A 13,802-nucleotide genomic window follows, 5' to 3' on the forward strand; every position below is an offset into this window, starting at 1 on the left:
TCGGAATTAACAAACCAATCAAGAAAAGGAATACGGGTTTCTCTTCTCTTCTCTTCTGAGTTGAAACAGAGCATTTTCTGTTCTTCTCAGATTCTCTCCCCTGCTTCCTTCTCTCCGGCACCCCTTTCTGTAACCTGCCCATTTCAGGAAACCATGCCGTTCTGTGATGTTAGCAAAAACCGTGAAGGAGAAGTTGGAAATAATGGAATTAAGATTTTTTATAGAACTTATGGTCATGGAACAACCAAAGTTCTTCTCATCATTGGTTCTCTCTCTTACTCTTCTCTTCGATTTCCTTTGTTCTTAATTCTTAATCATCTGCATTTCAATTTTCGGGGTTGTTGACCTGTGTCTATTCAAAATTTGATTAGGTTTGGCGGGTACCCATGATTCCTGGGGTCCTCAAATTAAGGGTCTCACGGGTGTGGAAACGCCGAACGATGCTGAATCGAAGACCCCTGAAACAAAACTGAACGACTTAGAAGAAGGTTTCGATGGTGACGACAATGAGGGGTTAGAAGTTTGCTCTTTTGATAATCGTGGAATGGGTCTTAGCTCGGTTCCAACCAAGAGATCAGAATATTCGTACGTTTTGCTTCTTCTGTTCAATTATTTCCCCCTTTTTCTCATAGTCGTATTTTCTGATCCGCGGCGATTGGTAAATTGACTTTTACTGTATAATAATTGACACTTCATTAGCACAGAAAGAAAAAAGAAAGATAAATTTCTGAGCTTTGAACTCAATTCCTTAAACACTTCCCTGCAAATGTGAGAGAGAAAGAGAGTTTGTGGAAACTAATAATATTAACATTAGTCTAATGGGTGGCAGAATGACGATCATGGCGAAAGATGCAATAGCTCTAATGGATCATTTGGGTTGGAAAAAAGCTCACGTAATTGGGCATTCAATGGGTAAGCTTGGAGTCCTTATCTCAACTTTGATGTTCCTGTTTTTTGTAGTTTGATGAAGCTGACAATAGCGTATAAATTTTCAGATATTTTTGGAGTATCTAACTTCCCTTGTTATAATACAGGTTCTATGATAGGTTGCAAGTTGGCTGCAATGGTGTCTGAAAGGGTATTGTCGTTGGCCTTACTTAATGTAACCGGTGGAGGTTTTGAATGTTTTCCTAAGGTATCTTCTTCAAGAAAATATATGCAGTTTATTCAGTTTTATTTTCCCAGTTACATGGTTGTCAGTCCTAGTTGAAGGGATGCCTCAGAAATGGTGGATAAGAGACAAAGCATAACCCATTAACTCAAAACTCAACCCTATCTACTTACCCCAGCTACTTCAAGATTATGTAAGCCATCCAAATATAGAGCCCATTACAGTCTATGTTTTATAAGTATTTAATGCACTAGAAACGAAGTCCAGAATTCTGAGTCCAAGAACCTCACCAAGCTCAAAGTTTATTATCCATAAATGACTTGGAAAACCTGTTGAAATCTATGGCTTCAGTTCTCCTGAAAATTCAATTGCATTTTAGGAGGGTTGTTGTTTTCCTTGTTAATTTTATTCTAACTAATTATTTCGTACTTTGGTCTTCAAGAATAATTTTTTTTTATGAACAAAGGAAAGAGTTCCAAATAGGCATAATTTTTATATTGTCTCACTCATTTCTTAAATATAAATATTATTTATCTTAAAATCCAAGATTTGCGGCAAACTGAAGCTTTAATCTCTATGGTCTTCCCTGTGCAGGGAATTATTCTTAGGACCATGGTTTGATACATGGATTGTACTTCCAAACATAAAAATTTTATAATGTCATATATGTTTTTGTTCCTTACATTTGTTTGCTGTCTTGCATGTAAATCTATTTTATAGACTTGATTACTATTCCTGGTAAATACTTTGGTTTCCATAATTCTTCTATTGATTCCACCAATCACTTATCCATCATCTAAGTGATTATGCATTTATACCATCTATTGTTGGGGACATAGACAAGTGTTTGTGTTTATCTATCATCTAAGTGATTATTTCTCAAACAACAGCTGCCTAGGGCAGTTGGTGAGCTGTGGTGCGCTTCATGCCCATGCTCACCAGGAGGTCTCGAGTTCGAGCCTCCTGGCTGTTACCTCCCCCCTCCCCCCCCCCCCCTCTTTAAAAATAAAAATAAAAACAAAAAAGTGATTATTTCTCTGCATTGACAACCTTCTGTTTCATACTTCTGCAGCTTGACCAACAAACAATATCCATTGCTATCCGTTTCTTGAGGGCAAAGACTCCTGAGCAGAGGGCAGCTGTTGACTTGGACACCCATTACACAAAGGTGAAATGTTGTTCAGTTTTTCTTTTTCAATTGATTTTTCTTACTTTAAAACTTATTGGCAAGTGAATTTTAACTGAAGCAGCCATCCTCATCATTTCTTTGGAAGTGATCTAGTACAGCAACCTGCATGCTGCCAAAACACTAAATCACATGGAAGTTTAGGATGCCCCATTTGAAATGGTGAGCATAAACCCATAACCCATCATTTTCCACCTTCACATGGTGTAAAGCCTTGCTCAAAATTTTTCTCCCCATCTTTAATCTTGCTATCTTGGTAATAAGCTAATTCATTCGAAAAGGGCAGAACCCTGAAAGTTCAAGAGGCCATACCCAGTGCATGAGGCTCTCCCGCCATTCAGGGTTTGGGGAGGGTCATAATGTATGCAGCCTTACCCCCGCTTCACAGAGAGGCTGTTTCCCGACTTGAACCTGCGACCACTAGGTCTCAATGGAGCAACCTTACCATCACACCGAAGCCCGCCTTCTGAAACCCTAAAATTTCACAACCCAAAAATGATGGTTTCACAGAGCACACATGGAATGCAATTAGAACCATTGACAGCTCAAATCTTCTCTAACCCAGGCATATAACCCTCTCCCTCCCCCCCCCCCCAAAGGGGGAAAAAAGAAAGAAAAGACGATTTGAGAGACTGCCTAGTGAGCTTACGCCAACAATTCTAAATCTGTTTTGAGATGCAGACATTTAATTGTTATCTCAATTTGGAATGAGTATGGGATATAAATAAATTCTAAGCTATTACACAATTCCATATTTTTCTCCATGCAGCTGCAAAGTAGAACTCAGGGGAAATGGCGATTATCCACCAACATTAAACTATTGCTATTATCCACCGGACATTTAACTATTGCATTTTCTTGTTCTTTCCTACATCCTGAAGTTATTTGTATATCATTTCTTTTTTTTCTGAGAAGTATTGCATTTTTTTTATGGGGGGAGGGGGAAGAAAAGCAGAGACCGATGGTAATGACTCTGCATGTGTTTCCGGGTTGGACAATCACAGGCCATATACAAAAAGGACACAAGGCTATGAACTTCTGTCCATTTGGGCATCTGAGTCCCAAAGGCTCTATCATTGTTGTACAGTCCTTCAGTATTAAGTCCGAAAAAAGTGAATTAGTCTTTGTCCAATGTTTCACTGCTTAAGAAGCAGCTTCCTTCTCTTAAATTTAGAGTATTTATCTCCTTCCACTAACTCCAAAAGATCACCAAAAAAGCACCATTTCAGCACTATCTTCCTCTAGGATCGAAAGACCGTCTGTAATTCGTCTAGATCACCCTCCTTTTCTTTGTTATTTGGTACCATTTAAACTGTGCATTTCTGTTTCTATTCAGTTCGTGACAATTTCTCCCATATTCTCTATTTTTAGGTCATTTTAATCGCATGATCTCCTTGAATTGGAATCTGACTATTAGTGTGCATTGCATATTTGTTCAAAAGCTTCGTGGTTCTTTGCAACACAGTAGATAAAAAATGTGGACTTAATTTTAGGATTAAAAATATTTTCATAGGTTGCTAACTCTTTCTTCAAGCAATTGATGAAGGTGATTCTTTTGGTAGCCGTATGTTTATTATAAACTTTGTATTTGAAATAAGTTTCCATTATCTTTTCTTGCTTGGTGAATTTTCTTCCTACGTATAAAAATTCTGCAGAAAAATTCAGCTTTTGGAACTTGGCAAAGTATATCTCTAACTATAGTACGGAATTAATCTTCTTTAGATATATTTATGTCCTAACCTGTGAAACATATTTCATATTGTTGGTTTACCCATTTGCAAAAACTTTAGACTATCACTGTACACACATTATTATGCACATAAAAAGGATTAGTTTTGTTCATATTGTGCTGGCTTTGCAGGAGTATCTTGATGAATATGTTGGAACTAAGACACGAAGAGAAATTTTGTATCAAGTAAGCAACACTACACTTTATCAAACTTTAGTTACCTTATTTTTTCAAAAGTAGAATAGTGACTTGTTGCATCTAAACTAAGCACATTGAAAGATTCAAGCTGTAAATTTTACCTCCTGTTTTGGCATCAAATTTTCATTTACATACCATAAGTGAATCATGGTTAAACTCCATCTATTTAGTTTGAACTGTTTACCATGGGTACTTGCTTCCTGCTATATTTACAGATACATAAAAAAAAAGGGTTTTTTACAATGCCCCCCTGAAAATGCCCATTTGTCCAAATGTCCCCCTACTTTCAAAACAGTATAGCACTTTGGTCCAATCCGTTAGTCTGGGACGTTAGAGGTTAGTTTCAAGGAATGTAATGACCAAAATGCCCTTACGATAAAAACCAACCAAAATTAAAGAATAAATGACCAAATTGCCCTCATCTTCCCCAAATTGTTTAGGGTTTGAAACTGAAAATCGAAAAAAACCCTAAATGATAGGAGAAGCCATGGTCACATGGATTGAAGCTTGGAATCCAATCTTCTTCAACAATTAGGGCGCATGTCCGGTTTGGCTGGAATCAACTATACTAGTAAACCTGAGTTTAGTAGGGAAATATGTAAGGCACTACAGCCTCAAAAACAAATTTCAAGTAATTCCGATTCTGTGGATTCAAGAGAGTTTGCTCAGTGGATTCTGAGTGGTGCTGCTTAAAGAGTTCTTACGGTATTAATCTTTGTGTTTGGTTAAAAGAAATCAATGGGTTGCGGTCCCTTGCTGAATCTAAGATTGATAAAGTGGCAGCTTTAGTGTTTATTAATGGGGATATTGTAGATATATAGAAATTGAAGTGGCTTTTGTAGCTTTGAACTTTGGAATACTGGTTTGTAACCTCCGATTAAGTTCTCGTAATGACAACATCATCGTCACTCTCCCTTGAGGGATTCATGTGACACGTCAGGGAAATGATGAGAGAGGAAGAAGGTTTTTTTTTTCTGCTTTCAGAGAACCCACATGGTTGATTGAAACCAAATTAAGTATATAAAGGTACAAATAAGCTATTGCAGAGAAGGAAATCTTCAAAGAAGAAAAGAATGTCTTCTGTAGTCTTCCATAGAAGAATTCGAATTTTTGAATGTTTAAGGACGAAGAAACCGCCAAGAGTGAACATCCTCGCCGTTCGAAGGTTGCCGCCAGTTGGAGAATCGTTAAACAGAAGCATAAAACTCTGAATTTGCTAATCCTGACTCCTGTTCACTGCTAATCATTAATTGATTTCAGTTCAGAACCCTAAATCGTTTAGGGTTTTTTTCGATTTTCAGTTTCAAACCCTAAACGATTTGGGGAAGATGAGGGCAATTTGGTCATTTATTCTTTAATTTTGGTTGGTTTTTATCATAAGGGCATTTTGGTCATTAGATTCCCTGAAACTAACCTCTAACGCTCCAGACTAACAGATTGGACCAAAGTGCTACACTGTTTTGAAAGTAGGGGGAGTTTGCAATTAGAAAAGTTGTAGGGGGCATTTGGACAAATGGGCATTTTCAGGGGGCATTTGTAAAAAACCCAAAAAAAAAAAGGGAAGGGGGGAAGAAGAAAGAGAGGAGGATAATTTCTTTAGGATTTACAGAATATCACCGTTGCAGCCTCATAAGCCCGTAAGATGCTTTTCTGGTGACACCAATATCATGATTTAGAACCATTCATTAAATGGATCGCAATTCGGAGTTTGTGTAGGAAGTTCATTAACTCTAGACCAAGAGTCTAGAAGGGTATCTCAAATTTAGGTTATTGGTATGTTTTATGAACCTATGTTATACTAAACACTGATCAGATTTGGGTGTCGTTATTTACCGCCCCCTCAAAAAACAAGGGGGAAGTTCATTATTCCTGTTGAAGTTCTATACCTGGAGTTTGAATGTAAGTTTTTTCCCTTTTCAAAAAAGAAGCTACTCTTCTCATCACAAAGAGGCAACATTTTGTCACTGTACAGATAAACTAGCACCTCAATAAATATTACGAGGTTAGACAGACACCTACAATGTTTCACTATATGTTAATGTTGGCCCAGTGTACTCGGAATACACTTTCAATTGTAAGTACTTCAGAAATAATTTCCACTTTTCAAGTTATGATTGCTTGTGTGCAACCATCATATAAGTCCATCAGAGCTTAATTAGAGATTAAGCCTCACCAGTGACCAGAGCAGTTAAAACCTGACCATGTATGTATGAATGTTTGTTGAGGGCGGGCCTCAGCGCAATGGTAAGGTTGATGCAATTGTGACCTGGTGGTTGCAGGTTTGAATCGAGAAAAAGCCTCTCTGTGAAGCAGGGTTAAGGCTATGCACATACCTGCCCCTCCCAAGGCCCCACATTGGTGGGAGCCTCATGCACTGGGTATGCCCTTTTATGTATGAATATTTGTTGGAAGATGAAAACCCCTTTGTGCCAATTCTACCTGGAAGGCAGTGAATTAGCCTGTGTTCAAGGTCCTAGGTATCTCACTCTATGGTCCAAGTCTGGTGGTTGGTTATTTTCCCCTTTGTATTCCTTATAAGCTTTGATGCAGTAAGAAATACATCAACATTAGTAACTGGACCATGACTAATTCTACAATGTCTGAAATTCTATCTTTTTTTTTAAATATTTGCTAAATAAGTACATGTGTAGTTTAGTGAGAACTTCATCAATTCGGATTTTAGAGTTGTACATCATTTCTGATTGGTAAATGTACTGATCACTTGTAGCACTACAACGTTACTGACCAGAATTCTACCAGTTTTGATGTTATGTAACTATGAAGTTTAGTTTATGCTCAACCCATAGTCAAAGTTTCACCTTTTCAATGTATTATTGCAATTCTGGTCTGGTTTGCCTTTTCATCCCTTCCATACCAAGCATTTTCACCAAAGAGAATTCCCCCTCTTTGGCAGGAATACGTGAAAAATATTTCATCAACTGGGATGCAATCTAACTATGGTTTTGAGGGACAACTTAATGCATGCTGGACACACAAAATGACAACAAAGGAACTGGAAGTGATCCGGTCTGCTGGGTTTCCGATTTCAGTCATTCATGGCAGGTTGAAACTCAAAATTCAAACTTGATAGTCCCATCTCTTCTCATCTCCTTTGAGTATGCTAATTTGATGTTTCTTCTTATCCTATAGGCATGACATTATTGCTCAGATATATTATGCAAGGAAGCTTGCAGAGAAACTGCAGCCTGTGGCTAGAATGATAGATCTTCATGGCGGACATCTAGTGAGTCATGAACGAACTGAAGAGGTATTTATTTTGTTTGCTTGGACTCAGAATGTGATAGATTAGGTCATCCTGTGGTCATGTAAATCCATTATATCATTCTCCTCCGATGTGAGGAGAGGGAAAGAGATGTCGTACACTCTCTCTCTTTCTCTCTCTCTCTCTCTCTCTCTCTCTCTCACACACACACACACACACACACACATGCACACAATTGTGGATAATTGCTTTCTAAGAACTTCTAGTCCATGTAGCCTAAACTCAGAAGCCACTCTAGTTTTAAGGGTCTTCTGTTCCCATTCTTTTCTTTATTATGAACTATATTATGAACTAGGATGTCTGCAAGAAAGAATATATATATTTGTTTACATGGGAAGCCAGCCTACTTGATTTGATGTATAACTTGCCTATTTGATATAATGTATATGAACATTCAGCAGTGTTTCTAAGAAATGGACTAGGAAGACCTAATAATTCTGGACCAGCAGTTTGTGGTCCAACCAATGCAAATTGTTTAAGCAAGAAATAATAGAGATGTAAGCAAGGATTTAAATCTCAGTATTACAAACCAGATCACACTGTCAATCCCAAATCAGCTTGGCCTATTACTGGCACATCTGTGAGGAAATATAAGTGGTATCAATTGGTGCCAGATGATCCCAAGACATAAAACTTGGATTTAGGTCTGAGTGAAAATAGAGATGTTAAGTTACATCATTTATAAGATTCACATGTTCAACATAGACGAACATGAGGACTATTGATAAGGGTGCATGTTAAGCAAAAGGTCTTGACCTGTGGGACCAGGTTATTCAGGCCCAGAAATTAGATATGTCAAATGTGACTAGTGGTGAGGGTTTTCTTATGAAGCAATAGTTCTTGACCTATTACTGGTCACCAATCAATGTCACCAACATCTGACTATCTTGTCTGATGGATGGTTCATGAATATGTTAATGTTCATATGCACTTTTTTGTTTAATAATTAAAGTTGGTTAGGTTAGGTGTTCTTAGCAAACTAAATAGTGAAGCTGTCAATACACATGATTTCCCACATCTCTAAACAGTGAATGAGACATCTGTAAACTTCATGAGAATAGAAGCTCAGAACTATAAAACGCTGAAAATATTTTCCTTCACACTCGCAAACTGTCTGCTCTTATTTTCAAACATCTGCTTACCAAAGTAATAATGTAGAGTTGGATCATGACTGACCTAACCCCAGGCAGGATCTTGAACATGATCAATAAATCTCAGATTCAAGTAACAAATCACAGCAACCAATTATAACCAAATCCGATATGGCAGAAAATAGGGTAAAATCTCAGAATTCCAGAATAGACTTTAAGGTGCTTCGATGGCTCAGATCTTCCAATTGAGTAGCCTTCCTTAGGTGTAGAATTTATCCTCAAAAGTTGATATTCTATTGTTGGACAGAATAGGAGATCGATCACCTTGTTCAGCTGCAGATTTACTCCTTTGAATAATCTTCAGCTCACTAACACATTTCCATGCAGAGATCGATTGAAAAATAAAACAGAAATAGAGAAGAAGAATAGGATATGATAAATAGGATTGAGCTTCTCACTCTCTCCCTCTCATAGCATAGGCATCTCACCCTCTCAACTGTATCTCACAGCCATTAATGGTTTTAACCAAGCTCATTCTTTTTTGTCAAACCGGACTTGGTTTGTTTCAGCCTTTCCTCTTCTTTATAAACCAATCGTTTACATCCTGAGCAATTTCTATAAATAAATAAAACTCCAAATATTAATTGGAAACTAATTCCTAAATTGTCTCTAACTCTAATTACATCAAATAACTGAAGTTAAACCTACATAGAAACATATATTATCCTAACAAGTCCTCCACGCTGAAATAGCTTAAAAACTCCCTAAATCTAGGACTGATGAATCTGTCAATTCTCGTCCATATCCTCCTCGAAATTTGGAAAAATTCTCTTAAAAATCATTTCCATGCAATGCTGCAACTCTCCCGAATTATCTTCACGCAAGCAGTCTGGCCTCCTAATATATCTCCATGCGAGGTGGCTATGGGGCCCACCAAATTGGAATAAAATCTCCCAAGTATGTTGATTTGATTTGAGGGGGGAGGATGAACCTGGACAGATTTTTGCTGATTTCTCTCAAACACCCATCGATCTACATCAAGTATCCAGCACAAAAACAAAGGAAGCAAGTGCTATAAATGTTTCCTTCCTTTAAGGCTCTTATATTCCAACCATCAATTAGACGAGACTTGTTAGATGAGATTTTCAGATCAACATTCATGGTCAAATGAGCGAATCAATGCAGTGGATGAAGGAGCGCATGACCCTGCTGTTAAAAAGTGGGCTTTTCCAAAGTGACACTCTAGGAGTGGCCCCCACCATTCTTCTTCCATCCAATAAGAAGTATGCTAAGTGATGAATGAATGGGACAATCCTGGAGCCTCTTTGATAGAACTATGTCAGCTGACATGAAAATGATGAAAGCACAGGTCAGAAATTCAACCAGAAAAGGGGGAGGGGGTTGGCAGTATAATGGCTTAACCTTCAAGACATTGAAGTGGATTACTGACTCTCACTACTCGAAGGTCATACAAACTCTTAAGGGGAGGAAGTTGAAAACCATTGACTGGTCAGTAAACCTTCTGCTTAGAGTGGTCAGGTTGTTCGGACACTCAAAACCAGATGATTGGACCACCAGACCATGTTCACTTTGGTACTAATAAACTGTTAGTACATTATGTACAATTGTTAGCTAAATTATAAGGTATAATGGTCTGATGTTTTCTGGTTTTCAAACATTGAGCTGTAGGATCATAGCATACAATGATTTCCTTATCCAATCAAACTGTTGGTTTAAATTTCAATCTGTTGGAGCTGTAAAAAATACCATATTAGTACCTGAGTCTGTATTTCGCACCAGGATACAGCTACTATGGCCATTTGCAGGAAGCTATTTGGGATCTTAGTTCAGAAGCGAGATTACCTGGAGAAGAAGTTTCCTGCTGGGTAGATTAGGGACACAAAGTGGCCAATCAGGTCCACCCCCCCCCCTCCTGCCACACAAAGATTTATGCGCTGAATGACAAAGTGAAAACATACCAAATTTGGTTATGTTCTTGAAGCCACAACAGGATATGCTTGGGAAAGCTCACCTGTCTGTTGGCAAATTCCAAACTGGGGGAAAAAAAAGGCATTTTACAACATTCCAAACATTTTATTTGAAATAACTAAGAAAGAGGATTGTGATGATAATGAATGACAATGCTATTTGTTGACATAAATATAATGTGTTAATGTGTGCCATGTGCACATATAATATGTTAATAGATAAGATAACTTCTTGACCAAAATGTCACATGGTACTCTTGACATTTAGCCATATTAATGAAATATTGTAATTAAGCGGAACTGTATTTGTTCTAACCAGACATTTCTTGTACATTCCAGCTGCATGATCAAAATCACATATCCCAATTCTGCTCCTATTCTGTGCAAAAACAGTTAATATAGCATTTTGTTATCCTGATTTACTTGGGCCTATCTAATCATAATGCTGCTGCGAAATCTCTCAGGTCAATAAGGCTCTTTTAGAGTTGATCAAGGTATCAGAATTGAAGTTGAGTCTAAGTGATTGGTCAAATTTGCCCAAGAAAGGCAATGGTAAGTACACAATACTAACGCAATTTTCTGCCCCGGTTTTACGATTAATTTTCCTGTGTCCATGAATATACGTATGTGTGTGCAAGATGCATAAGTATGGACAGACACATTTCACCTTATCCTTCTGCCTAAAGAGCTGGTAGCATGGAACATGAGCTTCCTAAAATAATTATGAAAACTATTGAGAATATGTATCTGTTGCAGAGCTCCTAATCAGAATGTATGTTCTTGATTCTCAGAGATCATGACACAATTTTGAGAAATAGGATCGTAAAGAGCTCTTTTACTAGAACCAACCGATTGAAATTTGCTATACCAACCTTAGATAATAACATGTCATAAAATCCTAGCAACTTATATAAAAAGTTAATATGGTAGAAGGAATAGGAAGGATTAACATATTAGCTATTTCAGAGAGAGTGAGTAATTGTCTTTCATGTTAATTCTGAATGCCCTATGCTAATTATGATATTTGTTGGATCTCAGGGTCTCAAGTCAAGGAGATACAGTTATCACTTTTCATGTGTGACATTATGGCAAACTTTTATCTTTGCCTCCTGTACTTATTTGGTCTCTTCATGATGGCAATCGAATGTGGGAGGAAAACTTTAAAAAGGTTAAAGTCTGTTCGAGTGGGACCTTCCATTTCATAAGAGGTATAGTCAATGAAGTCTTCACTCTACTGGTTGCATGGGCTATATGTTTTCCCACAACCAGGTTTAAATTGCTAATGTATACCAATTTCTCACATTAAAAAGTTAATCATAATCTATTTCCAATGTTGGCAGGTCGGGATTTATTCATCACCTGAAGATTTTTTTTGTTTCAAAATAAGTAACCAAGTCAATCGTAACCATCAAGTGTAAAGAAAGAGATATTATACTGGCCAAGATCCACTGATTCTTTTGTGATAAGAAAAGGGTCCTGTTCTAGCTTACTAATCTGGTTGTACGGGATCAACAACACAGGCAAACAATATCAGAATTGCCTTAATACTGAAGGTTTTCTACATGTACACTGAAAAGGGAATTCAGCAAGGATGGAACTTGTATGCTTTCAACAGATGCAAAACAAGCCCTATACCTTAAACATGAGTGTAAACACCTTGTACTACTAACATCTTGGAAATGAAAACATTGAATCCTTCACCTCTTTTTCATCATTATTTCATTCTTTATAGATAAGGAGAGAATTGTAGTATTTTATTTGTGGTAGACTTTGGTGACTATTTGTATCAGGGTCAATGAGAATCATCTTTGAAGTTATCTGATTCATACAGAACCATGGCAGCGGCAATTGAAATGTTAAAATGGATGAGCAAAGTTCCAAGTGGATTAAAATCTAATCATCTGTTCCTAAATAAGTCAAGCAACGACTGAAATTGCAATGACAATGGCCTTTATGGGACCATGGAGAGTCTTAATTCTTACTCTTACTTCTCCTTCTCTTTTTCAGAGAAAGAAATTAGAGAAGGTGATTAAATTATTAACTTAGCCGCACTGATTTATCAACTTGTATCCCACTGATCAGGACCTTAATTTTTATTAGGGGCTTAGGTGTCACGATACAGAAGCACACACTACTGAATTTGATTTGGTGCTTCTTAACAGACTTATCCATTCAAAAAAAAAACTTTCAGTTGTTGACTGTGTTTCACTCATCTGCTTACAGAATAACCAAAAAAAAAAAAAAAATTTTTGGGTGCATCCCCTGTAAATTAATGAATTGAGATACAAAAAACACACACATACAGAGAGACAGAGGGGCAGAGAGAGCAAAGATAACTTGGTTTTGTATTGGTAATAGCTACTAGTCGTGTGTCATGTTGTGTGGTGCCAGTACTTTCTACTCTGGAGTCTGGACCAGAGATTTGGGAGAGACAGAAGCAGAAATAGCAAAGATAACTTCACCCAAGCTAGTACAGGCAATGCAACCAGACCTTGCTCCATCTTCCCTTCTTAACGAGATATCATAGTTTAGGGCAATCCATCCAGCAGGAGAAATATACTAGCCTATGAAGTAGGATTTAGGAACTGAAATGTTACTTTGGCTGGGTCGTTGGGGATTTCCAAAATTTTGTCCTTAATTTCTTGAAAGTTACTCAGAGCATCTAATTGCCTGCCAATATTGCAGATAAATGTCATTATATTTAGGTGAGAGTTTTTTGTCATCCAGGGTGAAGAGAGAATCTCTTCATCCTTCTCTCTTCATCCAGCGTGATTTGATGCTGTGATTGGACTCCTGGAACAGTGAGTCTCGTCATTAACTCCCCCACCCCCCATTGTTGAAGGTCCAAAACACAGAGGGTCAGATCCCGTGACTTAAGAGATTATTTCTTCACCATGTGTGAAGGAAAACTTAGTCCTTAAACTCATTACCACGCGCATGTAATTATTCATATCCTAACCCATCATATTCTTGGATTATCAGTGGAAATATATGGGTATAATTGGTCTAATTTGGTTCTCTCAGTTGAAGGGAGTCTGACATATGTTTCCTGTAGTCACTGTCCATGAGAATCAACAGTTGATATATAGTTGTTCTTTCTTTATTTATGGATGCCTCAGAAATCACCTCTCTCTCTCTCACTCTGTCACTCACACACACACACACACACACACACAACATATTGGCAAGTAGGAAATTGTCCTCCTCCGTCTCTGT

At 37.6% G+C, this 13,802-nt stretch overlaps 1 protein-coding gene across 1 annotated transcript; it reads left to right on the top strand.

Moving 5' to 3' along the window:
- Nucleotides 1-101: 101 nt before the first annotated feature.
- On the top strand, nt 102-12,113 carry LOC122643679 (putative aminoacrylate hydrolase RutD). Its single transcript, XM_043837587.1, has 11 exons — nt 102-265; nt 372-585; nt 830-912; nt 1,035-1,135; nt 2,184-2,279; nt 4,159-4,212; nt 7,139-7,287; nt 7,375-7,492; nt 11,051-11,138; nt 11,625-11,794; nt 11,927-12,113. Exons 1-10 carry the CDS (start codon nt 154-156, stop codon nt 11,789-11,791), a joined length of 1,182 nt encoding a protein of 393 aa, XP_043693522.1. The 5' UTR covers nt 102-153; the 3' UTR covers nt 11,792-11,794; nt 11,927-12,113.
- The last annotated feature ends 1,689 nt before the right edge of the window (nt 12,114-13,802 follow it).

This window comes from Telopea speciosissima, chromosome 1, assembly GCF_018873765.1.
Source record: "Telopea speciosissima isolate NSW1024214 ecotype Mountain lineage chromosome 1, Tspe_v1, whole genome shotgun sequence".
NCBI classification, from domain to species: domain Eukaryota; kingdom Viridiplantae; phylum Streptophyta; class Magnoliopsida; order Proteales; family Proteaceae; genus Telopea; species Telopea speciosissima.